Source organism: Epinephelus fuscoguttatus, linkage group LG16, assembly GCF_011397635.1.
Source record: "Epinephelus fuscoguttatus linkage group LG16, E.fuscoguttatus.final_Chr_v1".
Classification (NCBI taxonomy): domain Eukaryota; kingdom Metazoa; phylum Chordata; class Actinopteri; order Perciformes; family Serranidae; genus Epinephelus; species Epinephelus fuscoguttatus.
The window spans coordinates 42,230,827-42,247,019 of NC_064767.1; the positions used below are offsets into that span (position 1 = coordinate 42,230,827).

Genomic DNA, 16,193 nt, shown 5'->3' on the forward strand with positions numbered 1-16,193 from the left:
ATCCACAAAAGAATGTAAGCAAAGCGGAGCGCAAGCAGCAGAGCGTCTGCACTGTAAGAAAGCCGGAAGAGAAGGGTGGAATTAAGTATCTGTGAGCTGTAAATTTACTTTCAAGCAGAAGAAAGAAGATAATGTTATCTCAGAGCCCTACAGTGGAAAGTTTCTTTTATGTGCCACTGCTATCTTTACCAAGAATAGTGTGAAAGTCAAGAGGGCTCACTCCGCAGCAAAATCTGGGGACCAAAACATCCCAAGAAGTACACTGCACAGCACGCTGACAAGCAAAAAACTAGAACTACTGCCCCATGGCTGTATGCCTCCACCCATCAGTCAAGTTTCTCTTACAGTTTCTATCTATGTCTGTGTGAAAACATGCATGCTTCACAAACTTTGTCCCCCCAGCAGCACAGAAGATCCATACAATCAGCACAGTTTCAAGGTGGGCACCCAAAATGAGTATCACCAATTCAGTATCTGACCAAATGTCTCCCCTCTGTAGTGTTTTCTGCAGAGCATTAAAACTGACCTTTGAGTTTTGGGATATAAAATGTCATCACTTCATTATCTTATCTCACTAGACATTTGTGTGAAATTTTGTCATAATTAGCATTAGAGTTATGGCCAAAAACATATTTGGGGGCTCATGCTAAATTTGACCTTTGACCACAAAATTCTAATCAATTTATTCTTCAGTCCAAGTGGACGTTTGTGTCAAATTTAAAGAAATTCCCTGAAGGTGTACTTGAGATATCTTGTTCACAAGAATAAGACAGATGCAAGGTCATAATGACCTTGACCTTTGACCACCAAAATCTTATCAATTCATCCTTGAATCCAAGTGGACATTTGTGCCAAATTTGAAGATATTCTTTTGAGGCTTTCTTCAGATATCATGGGCTACGTACATATGTAGAGACAGATGGACAACCCGAAAACATACTGCCTTTGGCCTCAGCTATTGCCGGTGCGGAGGCATAAGAAAGACTACTCAACTTGAAGCAGTCTCAGTTGACTGGGGGGTCTCCGACCGACAATTCGAATTTCCAGCTTTCAAGAGGCCACCCTAGTTATTTATATTGGAACCAATGTCAAATGTATAAATAAGCATCAAGTGCTGAATAGGCATTTAATATCCAATCATCAGTGTCAAAACTTTGATTTCACGATCAAGCTTTGGACCATTCATGTTCATCTACGTTCTGTCACAATTATTTTTTCCTATTTAAATCTTGATTCAAAGCGCAATATCTGCCATTTTTTATTACATAATGTGATTGTTTCATAGAGAACAGAAGTGATGAGAGCTGCTCTGGTAAATTTTTATTTGAACTCTAACTTTATGAGCCAGGAGAGACACATGTCCATTACCTGGTGTAGAGCCAATGAGGCGGCCGGACAGGTCGGCTCCCGGGAGCTTCTTCTTCAGGATGGGTACAATCTTCTCATCAAAGTACTCCATGGCCATGGAGGAGATATCCCTCAACTCCTGCAGCACCTCATGAGCTCGCTGGGGGGCTCTAGTGGAGTTCACATAGCGTAGCACGCGGTAAATCTCATCTATCACCTGACAAAACACAACAGCATGTGACATTGCAAACAAGACAGGAAACCAGAAAAAACACAACTCAAACAACTGAAACAATACTAAAAAGACCAGTGTCTGAAATTAACATTAGCCCCTTTTTCACCGCAGGAACTTTTATCATTTACCGAAGATTTTGAAAAGCCTCGCCGCGTTTACACCGAAATTGCCTGAGGGAAATTTTTTTTCTCTCAATCCCAAACTTTCCCTGAAGAAAGTATCTGGTAGGGGGGTAGGACTTTTCATATTACCTGGAATTCTTGAGGGGCAGGGCTGTTTGCTGAAGAACGCTGATTGGTGGAACACACACTTGCAATAAGTTCAAATGACAGCTGTCTGTATGTAGACTAACTTAGTTTGACATTTACCTTAAAATACTTTTAAACTTAGCTGCTGGCTGAGACAAATAGCCCCAACTCTCTACACCAGCACTATGTTACCAGCCAATAAGCTGGCGGAGCCAAATACAGGGCTCACGCCGAATCATCTACGTCATGAGCCTGATTTAAATAAATTTTCCGGAACTTTGTGAGGTGCAATGGAAACGCAAACAACACAGATTACCAGGAATTCTTTTAACCAGGTAAATAAATTCCTGATAATAAAAGTTCCTGGAAAAGGGGCTTTTGTGACACTTCAGCCAAATGGACTGGTCGACAAAAAAACACTGGTCAAGCATATTTTTTAGCAGCTAAAATAATAAATTGCCTTTTTGTGTTTACATACATTTGTTTTAGTAACTTTCATTGAGATAATGAGTTACTATATTGACTACAAACTGAAAGAAGAGGGCAGAGAGATATTTAAAGCAAATTATTTACATATTGATCAGTAGTTGATCAATTCAAGCCCGAGTACAACACAATAAGTCTTGATCTCAAAATTCTACCAAAGTATTTTGTAAACCTATCAGATGCTTCATAATTTTAATCAACTTAAAACACCACATCAGACTCCTCACTCTGTTCCACAGCCCCCCTTTCCTATTTTGCACAGTCCATTAAGTCTGACCTCCTGCTGCTGCTATCATTAGTCATACTTCTGTTATTATACACATATGATTATTGTCACACATGTATACTATCAAATATATTATTACTTATAATATTATTACTTTCATTAATGTTGTTGTAAGCTACTGTCATTACCGTCTGTCCTGCATCTCTCTCTGTCTCTCTCTCTCTCATTGTGTCATATGGTTTACTGTTAATTTATTATGTTGATCTGTTCTGTACAACATCTATTGCTCATCTGTCCATCCTGGAAGAGGGATCCCTCCTCAGTTGCTCTTCCTGTGGTTTCTACACACACACACACAAACACATCTGATAGTGTTGTGTGTGTGTGTGTGTGTGTGTGTGTGTGTGTATGTGTGCACGCGTTTGTGTGTGTGTGTGTGTGTGTGGAAAAACTCCAACACAGACCCCAAACAGTGGTGAAGAAGACACTTGGCAGTTTTTTTTGTTGTTTTGTTTTTTACAAACACTTACCCAGGGGTTTCTGTTATCAGGTAATAAAGGATTTTTGTCCGGGAAAATCTGTTGAAGTCCGACATATTTAAATATGTCAGACTTCAACAGATTTTCCTGATGTCAGTGGTCAAATTCTAGATTGCAGGGCTCACTCGCGCTCACTCGCTTCACCCCCTCACCCTTCCCGTCGGGTAAGTGACAGTGGCCTCGTAGGACAGAAAGCCTTGCGCAGACAGATGGCATCATCCACAAGTTTTTCAGGTTTTTCAGGAGTAGGCCTATCTAGGTGAATATTTATTTAGGAATCTAAACCATGTTACGACATTGTAGCGACCCTGCAGTAAATGTTCTGTTATAATGTCAATGTTCTGTGAGTTAATGGCATGTTTGAGATTGAATGAGTATAGGCAGGGGGGCGGGGGGCGAGTGTGACGGGGATGAGAGCTGTGTGAGTGCGGGTGCTGGTGTGTGTATGAGCGAGCTGGAGGAGAGAGCAGGAGTGCACAGTTGGAGTTACAGCTAAGTTCTTGTTTGTTGGTCATTTTGGCGTAGTTACGGCCAACAGTAACCTGTACTGTTCAGTAATAAACGGTGGTTTGCCGAATAACTGCGTCATCCTTTCCTGGCGGGCGCTACGATATGTTATAGCTTACCAGTGAGATATAGGTTATCTGTGAGATATAATGTTATGTTAGGAGTGTTTTATTTCTAATTGTTTTGGCAAACATTAGCACAGTAATGGTAAAATAACACGTTTTATGTGATAGTCACGGCACAGTGCGGCAAATATAGGTTGGTACAATTATAATATATGTGTTCCCCACAGTGTTCTTCCACAGGAGTTTTTTCCACCTGGAATAAGAAACGCCGATATTCACTCGCATTTTGTCCTGTCCTCGCTTATCTGATCTTTTTCTTTTATTTGGTGGCATGGTTTCCCTCTTACGGGGCAAAACATATGTGTGGTCCTCCATTTAAAGTGTGACAGAATCATAAAAGTACAAAGCAGGTTCACGCAGAAGCACCCCGGATTGAGCTTCACTGTCTCTGTCTCCAGTGACGGCAAGTTCTAGGTAAACGCGAAAAGCGAAGAGCGTATATCCCTTTCAGCCACTGTATTCTAATATGGCGACGCAAGAAGGCAGCCTCCAGCATACCGCGCCCTGCCTGTGTATATATAGAGAAATCATTCTAAGCCTATGAGAAAGCTTCCCTTTTTATGTGAATTACATTACACTTTAGCAAATATATATTTATGAAAGCAATAGTTTATATTTGCTAATAAACAACCACGTAAATTACACATTGTAACTTGTAACTCTCCAGTCATAATGTTTGGTGAAAATAATTCTCTCTCATTTCACTTATATTAAAATGGGCTAAAATTCAATTTCCCTATTTAAACTAGTATTACTGCCCCGTGGTCGTATGCCTACATGCACCAGTCAAGTTTTTCTTACAGTTTACATCCATGTCTGTGAAAACATGGATACTTCACACACACTGTTCCCCACATCACAGAAGATTTATACAATCAGCACAGTTTCAAGGTGGACACCCAAGATTAGTGTCACCATCAAGCATCTGACCAAATGTCTCCTCCCCTGTTCCTGAGATATGACACTGAGTAATAGCCAGAAAAGTGTTTTTGCAGAACATTATGATGTCACAGTGAAGCTGACCTTTGACCTTTTGGATACAAAATGCCATCACTTTAACATTCAATCCTATTAGACATTTGTGTGAAATTTTGTCAGAATTACTGTATGGATTCTTGAGTTCTGTCCAAACATTTTTTGTAAGGTCACAGTGACCTTGACCTTTGACCTTCAACCATCAGTGAACATTTGTGCCAAAATTTGAAGGGAAAAAAATGAATAATTGTGAGCTGTTCTTGATGACACAAACAAGATGACAGTGACCTTTGACCCCTAAAATCTAACCAGATTTTGGAGTTAAGTCTAAGGCCCAATCCCAATTCCTATCTTAACCCTCAATCTTAACCCTCATTCTCAAAAATCCGCGCTCCCGCGAAGTGCTAGTGCTGTCCCGATTCTCAGAGTGTTGAGTTGAGGGTCAAGAATAAGGGCTGTATGGCCCTCACTTTTAAGATTTTCCAGGACCACCCTTGGCAATAAGTGCTATCCCAGAATCCTTTGCGTATCATCCGCCGAGCTCAGCCGAACCCGGCCGAGTACAGACGATTCAGTCAATGCAAGATGGCGGCGACAAGCGTAAGGAAGCAGAGTTATCAATGTGAGTATTTTCCTCGTTAATTGTTGTTTTAAAATTATGATAACCATTGCATTATCTTAGCTTAACATCATTTTATGGACTATAGACCTCTTTGTAGCATAACACACGTATTTTTGGTCACGGGCGATGGCTTGCCTGCCCCACCGCACGTAACCTCGATTCTCTGATAACCGAGTATGCTGTCATTCAGTTACAAAATTTTTCTCAGTGATAATATAGTTGTTAAGTTGTTTTAATATACGTGAAATGTTTGCATCGACATTTTTGTAAGATGACCGGACGGTGTCATCTCCTGTAGCCGTAGAGTCTGCAGCTGGTATCGTTACAGCTGCAGGTTAACGTTAGTGATCGTATTATCTGGTGACTTTCCGCTGAATAAGTTACGTCGGTTGTTGTGGTACAGGTTATTTGGCTGAATATCAACTTATAACCCAAAGAGTGAAACGTTAACGTGGATGAAAGTCACCAGATAACACTTGTGTGACCGTGTAAACATCCTCACCAGTTCTGCTGGATGTTGACTACAGTATTCATTGTGATAATACTTGCAATACTACATGAAACTAAACTAATAACTTAACGAATATCTGACAGGTAGCCCAAAAAAATAAAAGAAAGTAATGTTGTTATCTCTGTTCCATTTCAGGGCCACCAGACAAAACACAAGCCCTGATTCATTTCAGGGCCACCAATGAAGACAAGTTTACAAAAAGCAAGCAGGCTCCAAAAAACTATGGGAGTGAGTAATTTGTAACTTGTGAACTGTTCATATTCATAACATAACTCTCGGTCACAACGGCAACTGTTCCCCTAGTGATCAAGCATTCTGTTTCAATATGAAGTCAGCACAGCTGCAGACGGCATTGTCGAAGATTATTGTTTGGTAACTGTACATTTGTTTTGCTGCCCCTATACTGTCACTTTTTGGAAAGATTTTGTCGAGTATATTCCAGGGTTCTTGCACCATTTTAAAAGTAAAATTTAATGCTTTTTAAGACCTTTTTAAGACCTCAAAGAACATAATTTAAGACCCAAAAATAATATATAAATATCAATTTATTGACTTTATGCGGATAGTAACAGTACTGCTTATGTGCTCTATTCAAGTCAGTCTATGGTCACTGTGGTCTTTCTGTGTGCGTGGCCTATAAATTTTATGGTAAATTTTGCAAACTAATGATTTTCTATAGGTTTACTAACTGGTAAAATCATGTATTTTGTGCTAAAATACAACATATCTAATGTGTATTTACAACATAGCTTGATTCTATATCTCTATTTACAGCTCATTAACCCTTACGTGAATGTTTACTGTTGCTGTGGCAACAAGTGACAGACTACATTAGCTGCTAGATTTGCCCAACCGTCAACAACAATAACCCATAAAACCACAATTCGGCATATTTACACATAATAAACCACATCTACCAACAGTTACACCCCTTAAACTCTGAACTAATGTGTTGTTACCTGTTAGATTGTCAAAGTGACCATAGACCTGTGACCTAAATATAGTACATAACCAGTCCTCTGCCGACTCTGTCCGGAGTGCACTGAGCACCAGGGAAGTGTTGGTGTTTACACCGCTAGTATAAGAGCTTTGGATTGCATTAACGTTGCTCAATTTTACACCATACTTAAGGGTCATTCTCACTGCCGCGATACGGAAATGCGAAACGGAATATTTGCGCAAAGCTTTTCCGTGCTCAAACCATACACACAGGCGCGGTACGGACGCGGTGCGAAACTTCACGTTGTTGTGTTCCAAGTCCGCGCTGCGTGAACGGGTGTGGGTGAACATGGACGAGAGTAGCAGCAGCAGCATCGAGTTAGCAAGCTAACATTTAACAAGTGTCAACATCAACTTTCTTTAGCACTTACCACTCTCACCGCAGCCACCAAGCTGGACAAAGGACTGCCAGACGTCCTTTAATTCATTGTTCATAAAATCATCCCATCTTTTATCAAAAAGGACGGGGTGCTGTGTTTATCAACCCTTCTCCCATACTGTCCTGCCTGACTGCATTTCGGACTCTCCCGGGTCTACGCGACTATAAACAAACCATTGGCCCAGAGTGTAGTTCCGCCAGCGAATTCCACGGGGGATCAAAGTCTGGGCGGAAACTTTTTTCACCACATGAAAGTTCCGCCCCGGTGTGCAAACTTCCATAAGAACCCATAAAATCAACGTTTATATTTTTCCGCGAGAATAATCCACACGAATATTCGCCCTCAGTGAGAATGGACTTTTAGTATGAATAATATATGTGATTTCAAACACAATCATAAGGTTACTTACACTGAAATGACCCAAGATGTCCTCGGCTCTGGAGTGACCCATGAACTCCGACCCTTAGTAACGGAGATGACATGATGTGTGCCAGTCACATCAGTAGTCCAGAACCGCAAATGAAGGTCCATTTGTTTGCTCTTTGTCGTTTCATTCATGCTTTTGTCAACCATGACAACTTATGGCTTCCAGGGTTCAACGCTAAGGTTTTTTTTTTCCTCTAGCCCGGTCGGGCAAGTTGGTCAGAGATCTACTTGCCCGAAGTCAGTTTTTACTTGCCCTATAAAAATTGTTTAATTTAAGCGGCTATCAAATAACAAAGACTGCAGTTATTTTTATGTTATGTAATCTTTATTCACACTGTATTTATTAATTAAAACAACATACGTCATGCATTGTAGCTTAATTCCTACACAAAAATGACAGTGTCAGGGCTTAAAGTGAAAAATTTGTCCATCGTTCTCCGTCTATAATTTTGCGCCCTACTTGAGCCATGCCCACCTCTATTTATTTTTCACCCCTCTCTCCAGTTCTGCTGTATTAACACCAGGTTTAATATACTTTGCTTCCATCTCTCTGCACTGCTCTACTGTACTTCAACGCTACTTAGCTCTCTCTCTACTCTACCAGTAGACTACCACATCCACCTGTTGCACAAAACGCACACAGCAGTGTTTCCCCTAGGAAGGAGTTGTAGCAGCGGAGGTGAAGCACACGCATGAAAAATAATTTTCACGTGTGAAACTTTTTTGTATGCTTGCAAAGCACAGCCTGCTGGGATGCTTCTATGTATCTACTGGCACCAGAAGGGCTCTTTAGGACTAAGTACATACAGTACATGTGTGCACAGTAATGAGCAGGTGAAATGTCTGTCTAGCTTACATATGAGGTGTCTCAAGATTTAGGAACATACAATTTTATTTAATGTAATAAATAGTGCTGCATGATTTGATAAAAATGTGAGATTGCGATTATGGTGGACACTATTGCGATTGCGATTACAATATAATTACAATAAAATGTAATAAATAAATGGTATCATGAGTCTTTTTTGCTTGATTCAATGTTTCCCCTACATTATATTAGGGGGGCACTGACCTGACATAGTTATTGTTATGGACAGACAGTGTGTCAATGCCCATCAACAGACTGAGCACAGTCAAACACGCTGCTCACACAGGGGTGCAGCACATCTGCAGATGAAAATTAGCCTGTATGGCAGCAGCATGTCATGTGGGCCGAAACAGAGCAAAATTGCTCAATTTTTCATTTGTTAAGGAGTCCGTGATTTCCCTGTGACACTTACAAATGTTTGCTTAACTGTGCTTGGATGTTGTTTTATGAGGCTCTGACGACTTTCAGTTGTCTCTTTGTCTTGAACGTTACACGGCTCGGCTTTCTCTTGCATGCACTATTCCTACTTTTCCGTGTGCTGTCTCAAGTGTTGATATAGATTGGTCGTGTTGCCCCGGGACGTGGCGACTTTAACTTTTACACTTAAACAACACGTCTTTCTGTTCAACGTCGCCGTACCTAAATCCAAAGTACCGCCATGTAACAGGCGTTTTTTTCGCCACCAACTCAGCCTGTTCATGGTCGAGCTCATGCTCCTCTTCAGCGTCTGTGTTGGTCACTGCTGCACGCCGGCTGCACGCACCAGGATAGCTTGTGGGCGTGATGTCAACAAACTCCACACACTACAGGAGAGGCAGTCACGTTCACAGGCACACACGTTAACATTTATTTAGCCTACATTAAATCGCAAATCGCAGCCTTTTATGCGGTTATGTAATCGCACAGCCTGACATCGCGACTACGATTAGATTAATCGTGCAGCACTAATAATAAAGTAAAAAGTCACTTGACATGCTGCTGTTTTGTGCTGTTATTTACGTGACAACGCCTAAACGCAACACAAGCTCTGCATGAGTGCCGTACTGAGCTGCTGTGCGAGCAGCGTGTTTGTCTGTGCATAACAGCAGTCTGTTGATGGTTATTTACACAGTGTCCATTTCAATAACTTTGTCAGCTGACAAACTGCACCGGGCTCAGGGTCAGGTTTGGTCAGGAAAATGCGGCCCGAGCCGCTCTACCGTGCTCAGCTGTGTGTGTGGCGGAACTCCGCCGTGCGCCTGCATCAGAGCAGAAGAGCAGAAGAGCACGTTTTAAAATACATTTATTTTATCAATTAGTCATTAACTTTTACTATTTTTAGCAACTTGTCCGATCGGGCAAGTGAGGTTGTTAGTTTACATGCCCGACCGCGAGTTTTACTTGCCCCGGGCAATCCTTATTGTTGAGCCCTGGCTCTCACTCACGCTGCGCGCGATAGCTCCTTTTTGATGAATGAAGCGATACCATATTTGGCGACATATGCAGTTTTATTTTCACCACAGGTGAATGATTTGGCAAGCTGGGAATCAGGGAACATGGCGGCAAAGATGTCTCATATGTCCTCGTTAGATCTTAACAAATTGTGCCTTGCCACAGTATGCAGAACCCACAGTAGCTCTGCCTTTTGGGTGTCTGGCGGTGAAATGAATCTCGTCATAGCCAACTGAAAGGTGGCGTCTGAACTTGTAACGTCCTTCGGTCGCGCTGCAAACAATGCAGGGATTAGCCTGGCCCTGCTATTGCTAACTGCTGCCATGTGCCGCTGGTGCTTTACTCCTTTTATGTGAGACTCGACGGCTTTGAGCCCCATGGTCCGTAAAGAAAAAGTCTTCTTACAAAATGTGCACATTGCCTCGTTGTTGTTTGCCGGTGCCAACCACCTCTTAAACCAGTGTTGAGGGTAACGCGTTACAAAAGTAATGCAATTACAGTGATTATTACTATTTGCTGTAACGCAGTAATACAACGCATTACTAATAAATTTTCGGTAATATTTTACCCATTACAATTTAAGTAACGCGCGTTACAATGCATTATAACCCGACTAGCTGTTGTTTTTTAAAGAATTCTCCAACACAGCGACTCGCGAGACATTCCGACAACGGAAAAAAAGCCGCAAGTAAGAGTTATTTCCTGTTGCTGAAATTCGCTGAGGCTGAGATGACAACAGACACGACGCTGGACTCTACATTTGCGCGATGGACATTCACCCATTATTTTCAGTTCCTCAGAGAGAAGGAGAAAAACATAATTGTAAAATGCAATCTGTGTGTGACACCGAGGGAACTCTTGACGTCAAAAAATAGCACGAGTAACTTAAAGAAACACCTGGACCGGTGCCACGCTAACACTAAACTGAGAGAGAGAGATGCACCTGCGGAGAAGAGAAAGAAAAAAGAGGACGAGCATACGGGACAGACAAAGCAACAAAAGTTAAGTTTCTCTCGGTCTGCCATGGTTCTTGAAGCCAGAGAAGTGAGGAGACTGGTGGCAGAATATATTGTGGAAGACATGCACTCCCTATCAACGGTAGACTCGCCAGCGTTCAGAAAGCTTGTCAGCAAAATCCCTGTGAACACCAGCAATGACAAGGTAAGCTAACATTGTCATAGAGAGTGGGCCATGCGGCCATCTACCTTGTTATTATTTTAAATAACAACCTAAATAGCGAGTCCATGCTGTTGAGGTGAAGTGAACCTGTGCACCTCATGTTCATTTTTTTTATTTTTTTTTAACGGGTATCCGAATATAGTCTGACCAATTTAAACACAGCATGAGTTTAACATCTAGCTATCTTCTTAATTTTTGAGCATGTACTGCCTGACAGAATAACATTCGCCAAAGATTTGGACAAGGCATATGCTGTCATGGAGAAGGAGCTGAAGAAAACACTCGAAGCCCAGCAGTATGTGTCAACAACAGCAGACATATGGAGTGCCAACAACAAAAGTTTCATGGGGGTCACTGTGCACTGGATTGATGCAGATACCTTGGCACGAAAGAAGGCTGCAATAGCTTGTAAAAGATTTAGGGGTCGACACACATATGATGCAATTGCAACAGAGCTAGAAGACATTTTCTCTCAATATGGACTGACCTACAATAAAGTGACTGCATGTGTGACGGACAATGGGAGCAACTTTGTAAAGGCGTTCAAGGAGCATCAGCAGCATCAAGTGGAGTTGGAGGAGGAGGAGGAGGAGGAGGAGGAGGAGGGCGATGGTGAGGTGGAGTTTACAGACCTTCATAGTGTGCTGCTTACTGCCAATGATGCGCAGCACGGACAATGTGTACTGCCTCCCCACCATAGATGTGCAGCTCATACACTTAATCTCACTGCAAACAATGAGGTTGTTAATTGGCTGGTATCTAATCCAGAATCAAGGGCTGTGTATCGTAGTGCTACAGCTAAATGCTCAGCACTGTGGACAAGGGCCAGCCGCTCCACCATCGCATCAGAGTGCCTGGAAGAGGTCAGTGAAAGAAAGGCAACACGGTGGATCTCATTCTATAACGCCTATGCCCGTGTCATAGAAATGCCCCTCACTGAAATCAATAGCCTATGCACACAGCTTCAGATTAAATGTATGAATGACAGGGAATACCAATTTCTCAAGGAATATTGTTACATTACGAAGCCTTTCACAGTTGCATTGGACATCCTACAGGGTGAGGACACTTGCTTTTTTGGAACAGTTCAACCAACACTCGAAGTATCGCAAATGACCACTGGGCTGCCTGAAGTTATTGTGGGAACAATCAAAACTCGATTTGCTGCGATGATTGATTCTAAGGATGCACTTCTGGCTGCTGTCTCGCTGCCAAAGTTCAAGCTGCGCTGGGTAAAAGAAGAAGCCAGAAGAGACCCCATCAAGTTCCTCCTCACAACGGAGTGCCGCTCCCTAACAGAAGAGTCTACAGCCCTGATGCCCGATCCCCCTCAACCTGCTGCTGTTGCCTCCAGCGAGGATGACTTTTTTTCTTTTGATGTACAGCCCAGTGCCACAGCTGATGCACCCATGTCAGTGGAAACAGAGGTAATGTCTTATCTCAGTTCTGCCCCTGTGATGGAAAGCCTGCACATGTTTCCAAGGATTAAAAAAATTGCACTCTGCTATAACACCACAACACCATCCAGTGCACCAGTAGAAAGACTTTTCAGTCTTGGGAATCTTGTGCTCACCCCAAAACGCAACCGTCTTGGTGATGGACGTTTTCAGTGCCTTCTCCTGATGCGCTTCAACAGATATTTCAGTCAAGTGGGTGGTGGAATAGGCTAGTCCCCCCACCGCACCCTAGAACCACAAGTAGGCTATGTCCAGGCCATAACTGCCTTTATAGTTCTGTTTACTTTACAAGCCTTCTAGGCTGCATGCTAACTCTGTCGTATAGGCCATTTGGCAGCAACAGGTTTCCTGTTAAGCATTCATTTTTTATTTTCAATTTTATGTACATTTATTTATCCAATCTTACATTTTTTTGTGAAGTTGGGAGTGAAATGACTGAGCTGTATTTCCTATTTGTCTAATAGGCCCATGCACTTTTATTTTATTTTCAGTATTGAAATATGTGCTTTAGCTAAAGTTCTAGCTATAAGTGATTGCAGTTTTACCAGCCTTTCTGTGGTAGCCTACATTTTAGCCATTTTTTTTGGCAAATTGCCTGGTTTCTCTGGCCTGTGTTTTATTGATTAGCAGTTGTAGGTTATGTTTAAATTACATGTTAATTTTTGTTGAACTGAAATGACTGAGCCATGTTCCTTGAGGTCTAGTCCTCCAAAAGCACTTTTTGATTTTTCATAAAGCAGAAGTTATGTCCATTCAGTGCATAGCATCTTTGTGCTGTTTGAATTAAAAGAGAATAAAACAATAGAAACTAAAAGAAAAAGAGATTGTGTGTTTGTCATATCATAAGGCTATAGGTTATGTTATAGTAGGCTCTAGCTCTATTTCGTTTCATATGAATAGGCCAAGACTTTAAATATTTGCAGCATCTCTATCATAACTTACAGACTTTGATCCTTTGTCTGCTTGTATGATTCTAACAGTCATTGTTACTTATTGTATTGCGTCATGAGCCTTTACTGTGCCTATTATATTAAATTGTTAGTAGCTTTAGGGGCCTTCACAGTCATTATGTTACATCACCCTCCACTGTGTAAATAATCAGCTACATCAATCTGCATTTTAGCATTTTAAATGCTTAGTCATATATTTCTGCGGCTATTTTGTTGAAAGTAACTCAAAAGTAATGCAAAAGGAGTGTAACACATTACAATTCAGAGATAGTAATATTGTAATGTAACTAATTACTTTCAAATGGCAGTAACTAATAATATATAATGTATTATACAACAGTTAGTTCCAGCCCTGCAATCTGATTGGTTGAGAGACAGTAAAACCGTGATGATATTGGAGTACAATATCACGGTTATTTCACTCTGTATGTATCACTCCACTTCACAGCTGATTGCAATCAACAATCAAATCAAAACTGGCGGTTAGTGTCAGTTAGGTCAGCAGTTGCGTTGTAGTTTAATTAATTCATCCACTGTCAAACAGCCAAAAATATGGATTTATTTCCTAAAATAAGTTTTGAATTGAACTATGAATGGTCATCAGAGGAAGATGAGGGAGAGGAGAAGCTGAATCCATCTGAACACACATCCAGGTTTGTCAGTGTTTAATCAGCGGAGCTCAATGACTTGGAGAAAAGCAACATACTGTCAGGTCAGAAGGCAGAGTCGGCTGTGCCTGTGAAGCGACAGTCCACCATGCAGTCACCAGAGACTTATTTCACCGGCTGCACAATTAATGGAAATGTGCAGATAAATGTGTATGAAGAGTAAGTGCCTGGCGCACCATGTTTGCGTTACATAGCAACGGTGACAGCGGAGTCCTGAGGGAACTATTTTTGTTGGCGGAAGACAAATAAAATGCTTAAATTATCTATTTTGTCCTCATTTTCAACATTTCTTAATCAGCCTTGCTTATTTAACTGTTGAACTGTTGTATAAAAGCAATATCACACTGCGCCTGCGGCCTCGTGCCTATGACCAAATCACAGCCGTGACGATATCACAGTACAACATCACGAGCTCGAGTGTGATATTGCTTAATTATATTTTGGATGTAACTTGCCCAACACTGTTCTAAATACGTCCTCCTCCATCCACTTCTCGTTAAATTTACATTTCCCCATCTCTGCATCTTCAACCGCTCACCTCGATATCCACGAAATGCGTGTGCCCGACGTCAGCGTCTGTAGCAGACGTACCGTAAAACAGCTATTAATCATGGAGACTCATTTAAGACACCGTACCATATAGGCACTATACTAAATTAATCACACAAATACACACTATTATATGTTTTACGGTGGGCCACTGTGCTTTCCCATCGGCATTTAACGCACCGGCTGAAAATTTAATACCTACAGCAAATTTACGGTAAATTTAAGACATTAATTACCCGAATTTTAATTTAAGACATTTTAAAGGACCCGCGGGAACCCTGTATTCGTTGCAACATTTATGTTCTATTTTCACTACTGTACAAAGATCTGCTGTTTGGATTTTATGATGTCAGCATTTCAAAACAAAAACAATTCTATATCATTAATCTATTTATTATCTTAGCAAAATTCCATATTCATAAGAGTAAATTTTGTAACAGAAAATCCTTGTTCAATATTTTTCTGAATGAAATGCAGCAATACTTAGAAACCATTCAGCACTCCACAAACTCCGAAGCTATAAAGACTCTGAAAATATGTAAACAATTTAATTGTTTGAGCTGCTGAACTTTTTTTATTTATTTATTTGTTTATTTTATTTCTTTCTCTTTCCTCTTAACCCTGGCATATTTGTTCTGTTCATGTCTGTCACTGCTTGTTTTGTACAAGAATTGAAATAAAGTGTTGGGGGGGGGAAAAAAACTCATCACATCTTTTTATCGACAACTACTGATGACATATATTTCTTCTTCTTTGAACTGACAGACTGGATGGAGTTTTGGCATATTGCTGCCCCCGACAGTCTTAAGACGTATTTGCCTTTGAGGGGTGTCCCATTTTAAAGTCACAAGATAGCCCTTAACACTTGGTTTTGAGGGCTACTGAGATTGAGGGTTGAGCTTGAAAATTAAGATTGAGGGTTAAGATAGGAATTGGGATTGGGCCTAAATTGAGGTTTGAGCCAAATTTGAAAAAAATCCCTCAAAGCATTCCTGAGATATTGCATTCACGAGAACTGGACGGACTGACAGACAAACAGGGTTAGGGTTAGGGTTAGGGATGAATGGACACACAACTCAAAAACACATTGTTTCTGGCCACAGCTATCACCAGTACAGAGCATTATAATGATATAGCATTGTTGTGTGTTCAACATTTCTGTTTGTAACAAATATAACAACTGTAGAATTGAGTACCGTACATTAGTAGGAAATGGTCATGGTGAGAGGATATAAACACAAACATTCCTTAGATCAAAATTTAGATCAGAACTTCTTCACAGGATAGAGACAGAATTATTATCTTTAACACAGGACTAAAACTCAGGGTGGAATGTCTGTGAGTATAACTGAGACATCACATCGTGGCATGGCATAAAATGAAAGCTTCCTTCTGTACTGAAAGGAAGTCTTTCAATGAAGCACTGCCAGTGCTGCTGCTTTGTGTTTCAAAGGCAGCTGAGCTA

At 41.1% G+C, this 16,193-nt stretch overlaps 2 protein-coding genes across 2 annotated transcripts in view; one reads left to right on the top strand and one right to left on the bottom strand.

Moving 5' to 3' along the window:
* The window catches only part of fbxo28 (F-box protein 28), a 54,404-nt gene that overhangs the window by 27,160 nt on the left and 11,051 nt on the right, over positions 1 to 16,193 (bottom strand). The window contains exon 4 of the mRNA XM_049601240.1: positions 1,369 to 1,564. Coding sequence (XP_049457197.1) covers positions 1,369 to 1,564 — 196 coding nt within the window. The remainder of the gene's footprint in view (positions 1 to 1,368; positions 1,565 to 16,193) is intronic.
* Positions 5,027 to 16,167, top strand: LOC125903964 (uncharacterized). Its single transcript, XM_049601195.1, has 2 exons — positions 5,027 to 11,086; positions 11,305 to 16,167. The coding sequence occupies exons 1-2, from the start codon at positions 10,523 to 10,525 to the stop codon at positions 12,772 to 12,774; spliced, it is 2,034 nt and encodes a 677-aa protein (XP_049457152.1). The 5' UTR covers positions 5,027 to 10,522; the 3' UTR covers positions 12,775 to 16,167.

Excerpts from the sequence above, each read along its gene's own strand:
- LOC125903964 (XM_049601195.1), top strand. The coding sequence starts at position 10,523 with ATGCATTATAACCCGACTAGCTGTTGTTTTTTAAAGAATTCTCCAACA. Across the intron at positions 11,087-11,304 it reads TGAACACCAGCAATGACAAG|CATGTACTGCCTGACAGAAT; the intron begins GTAAGCTAACAT and ends TTAATTTTTGAG.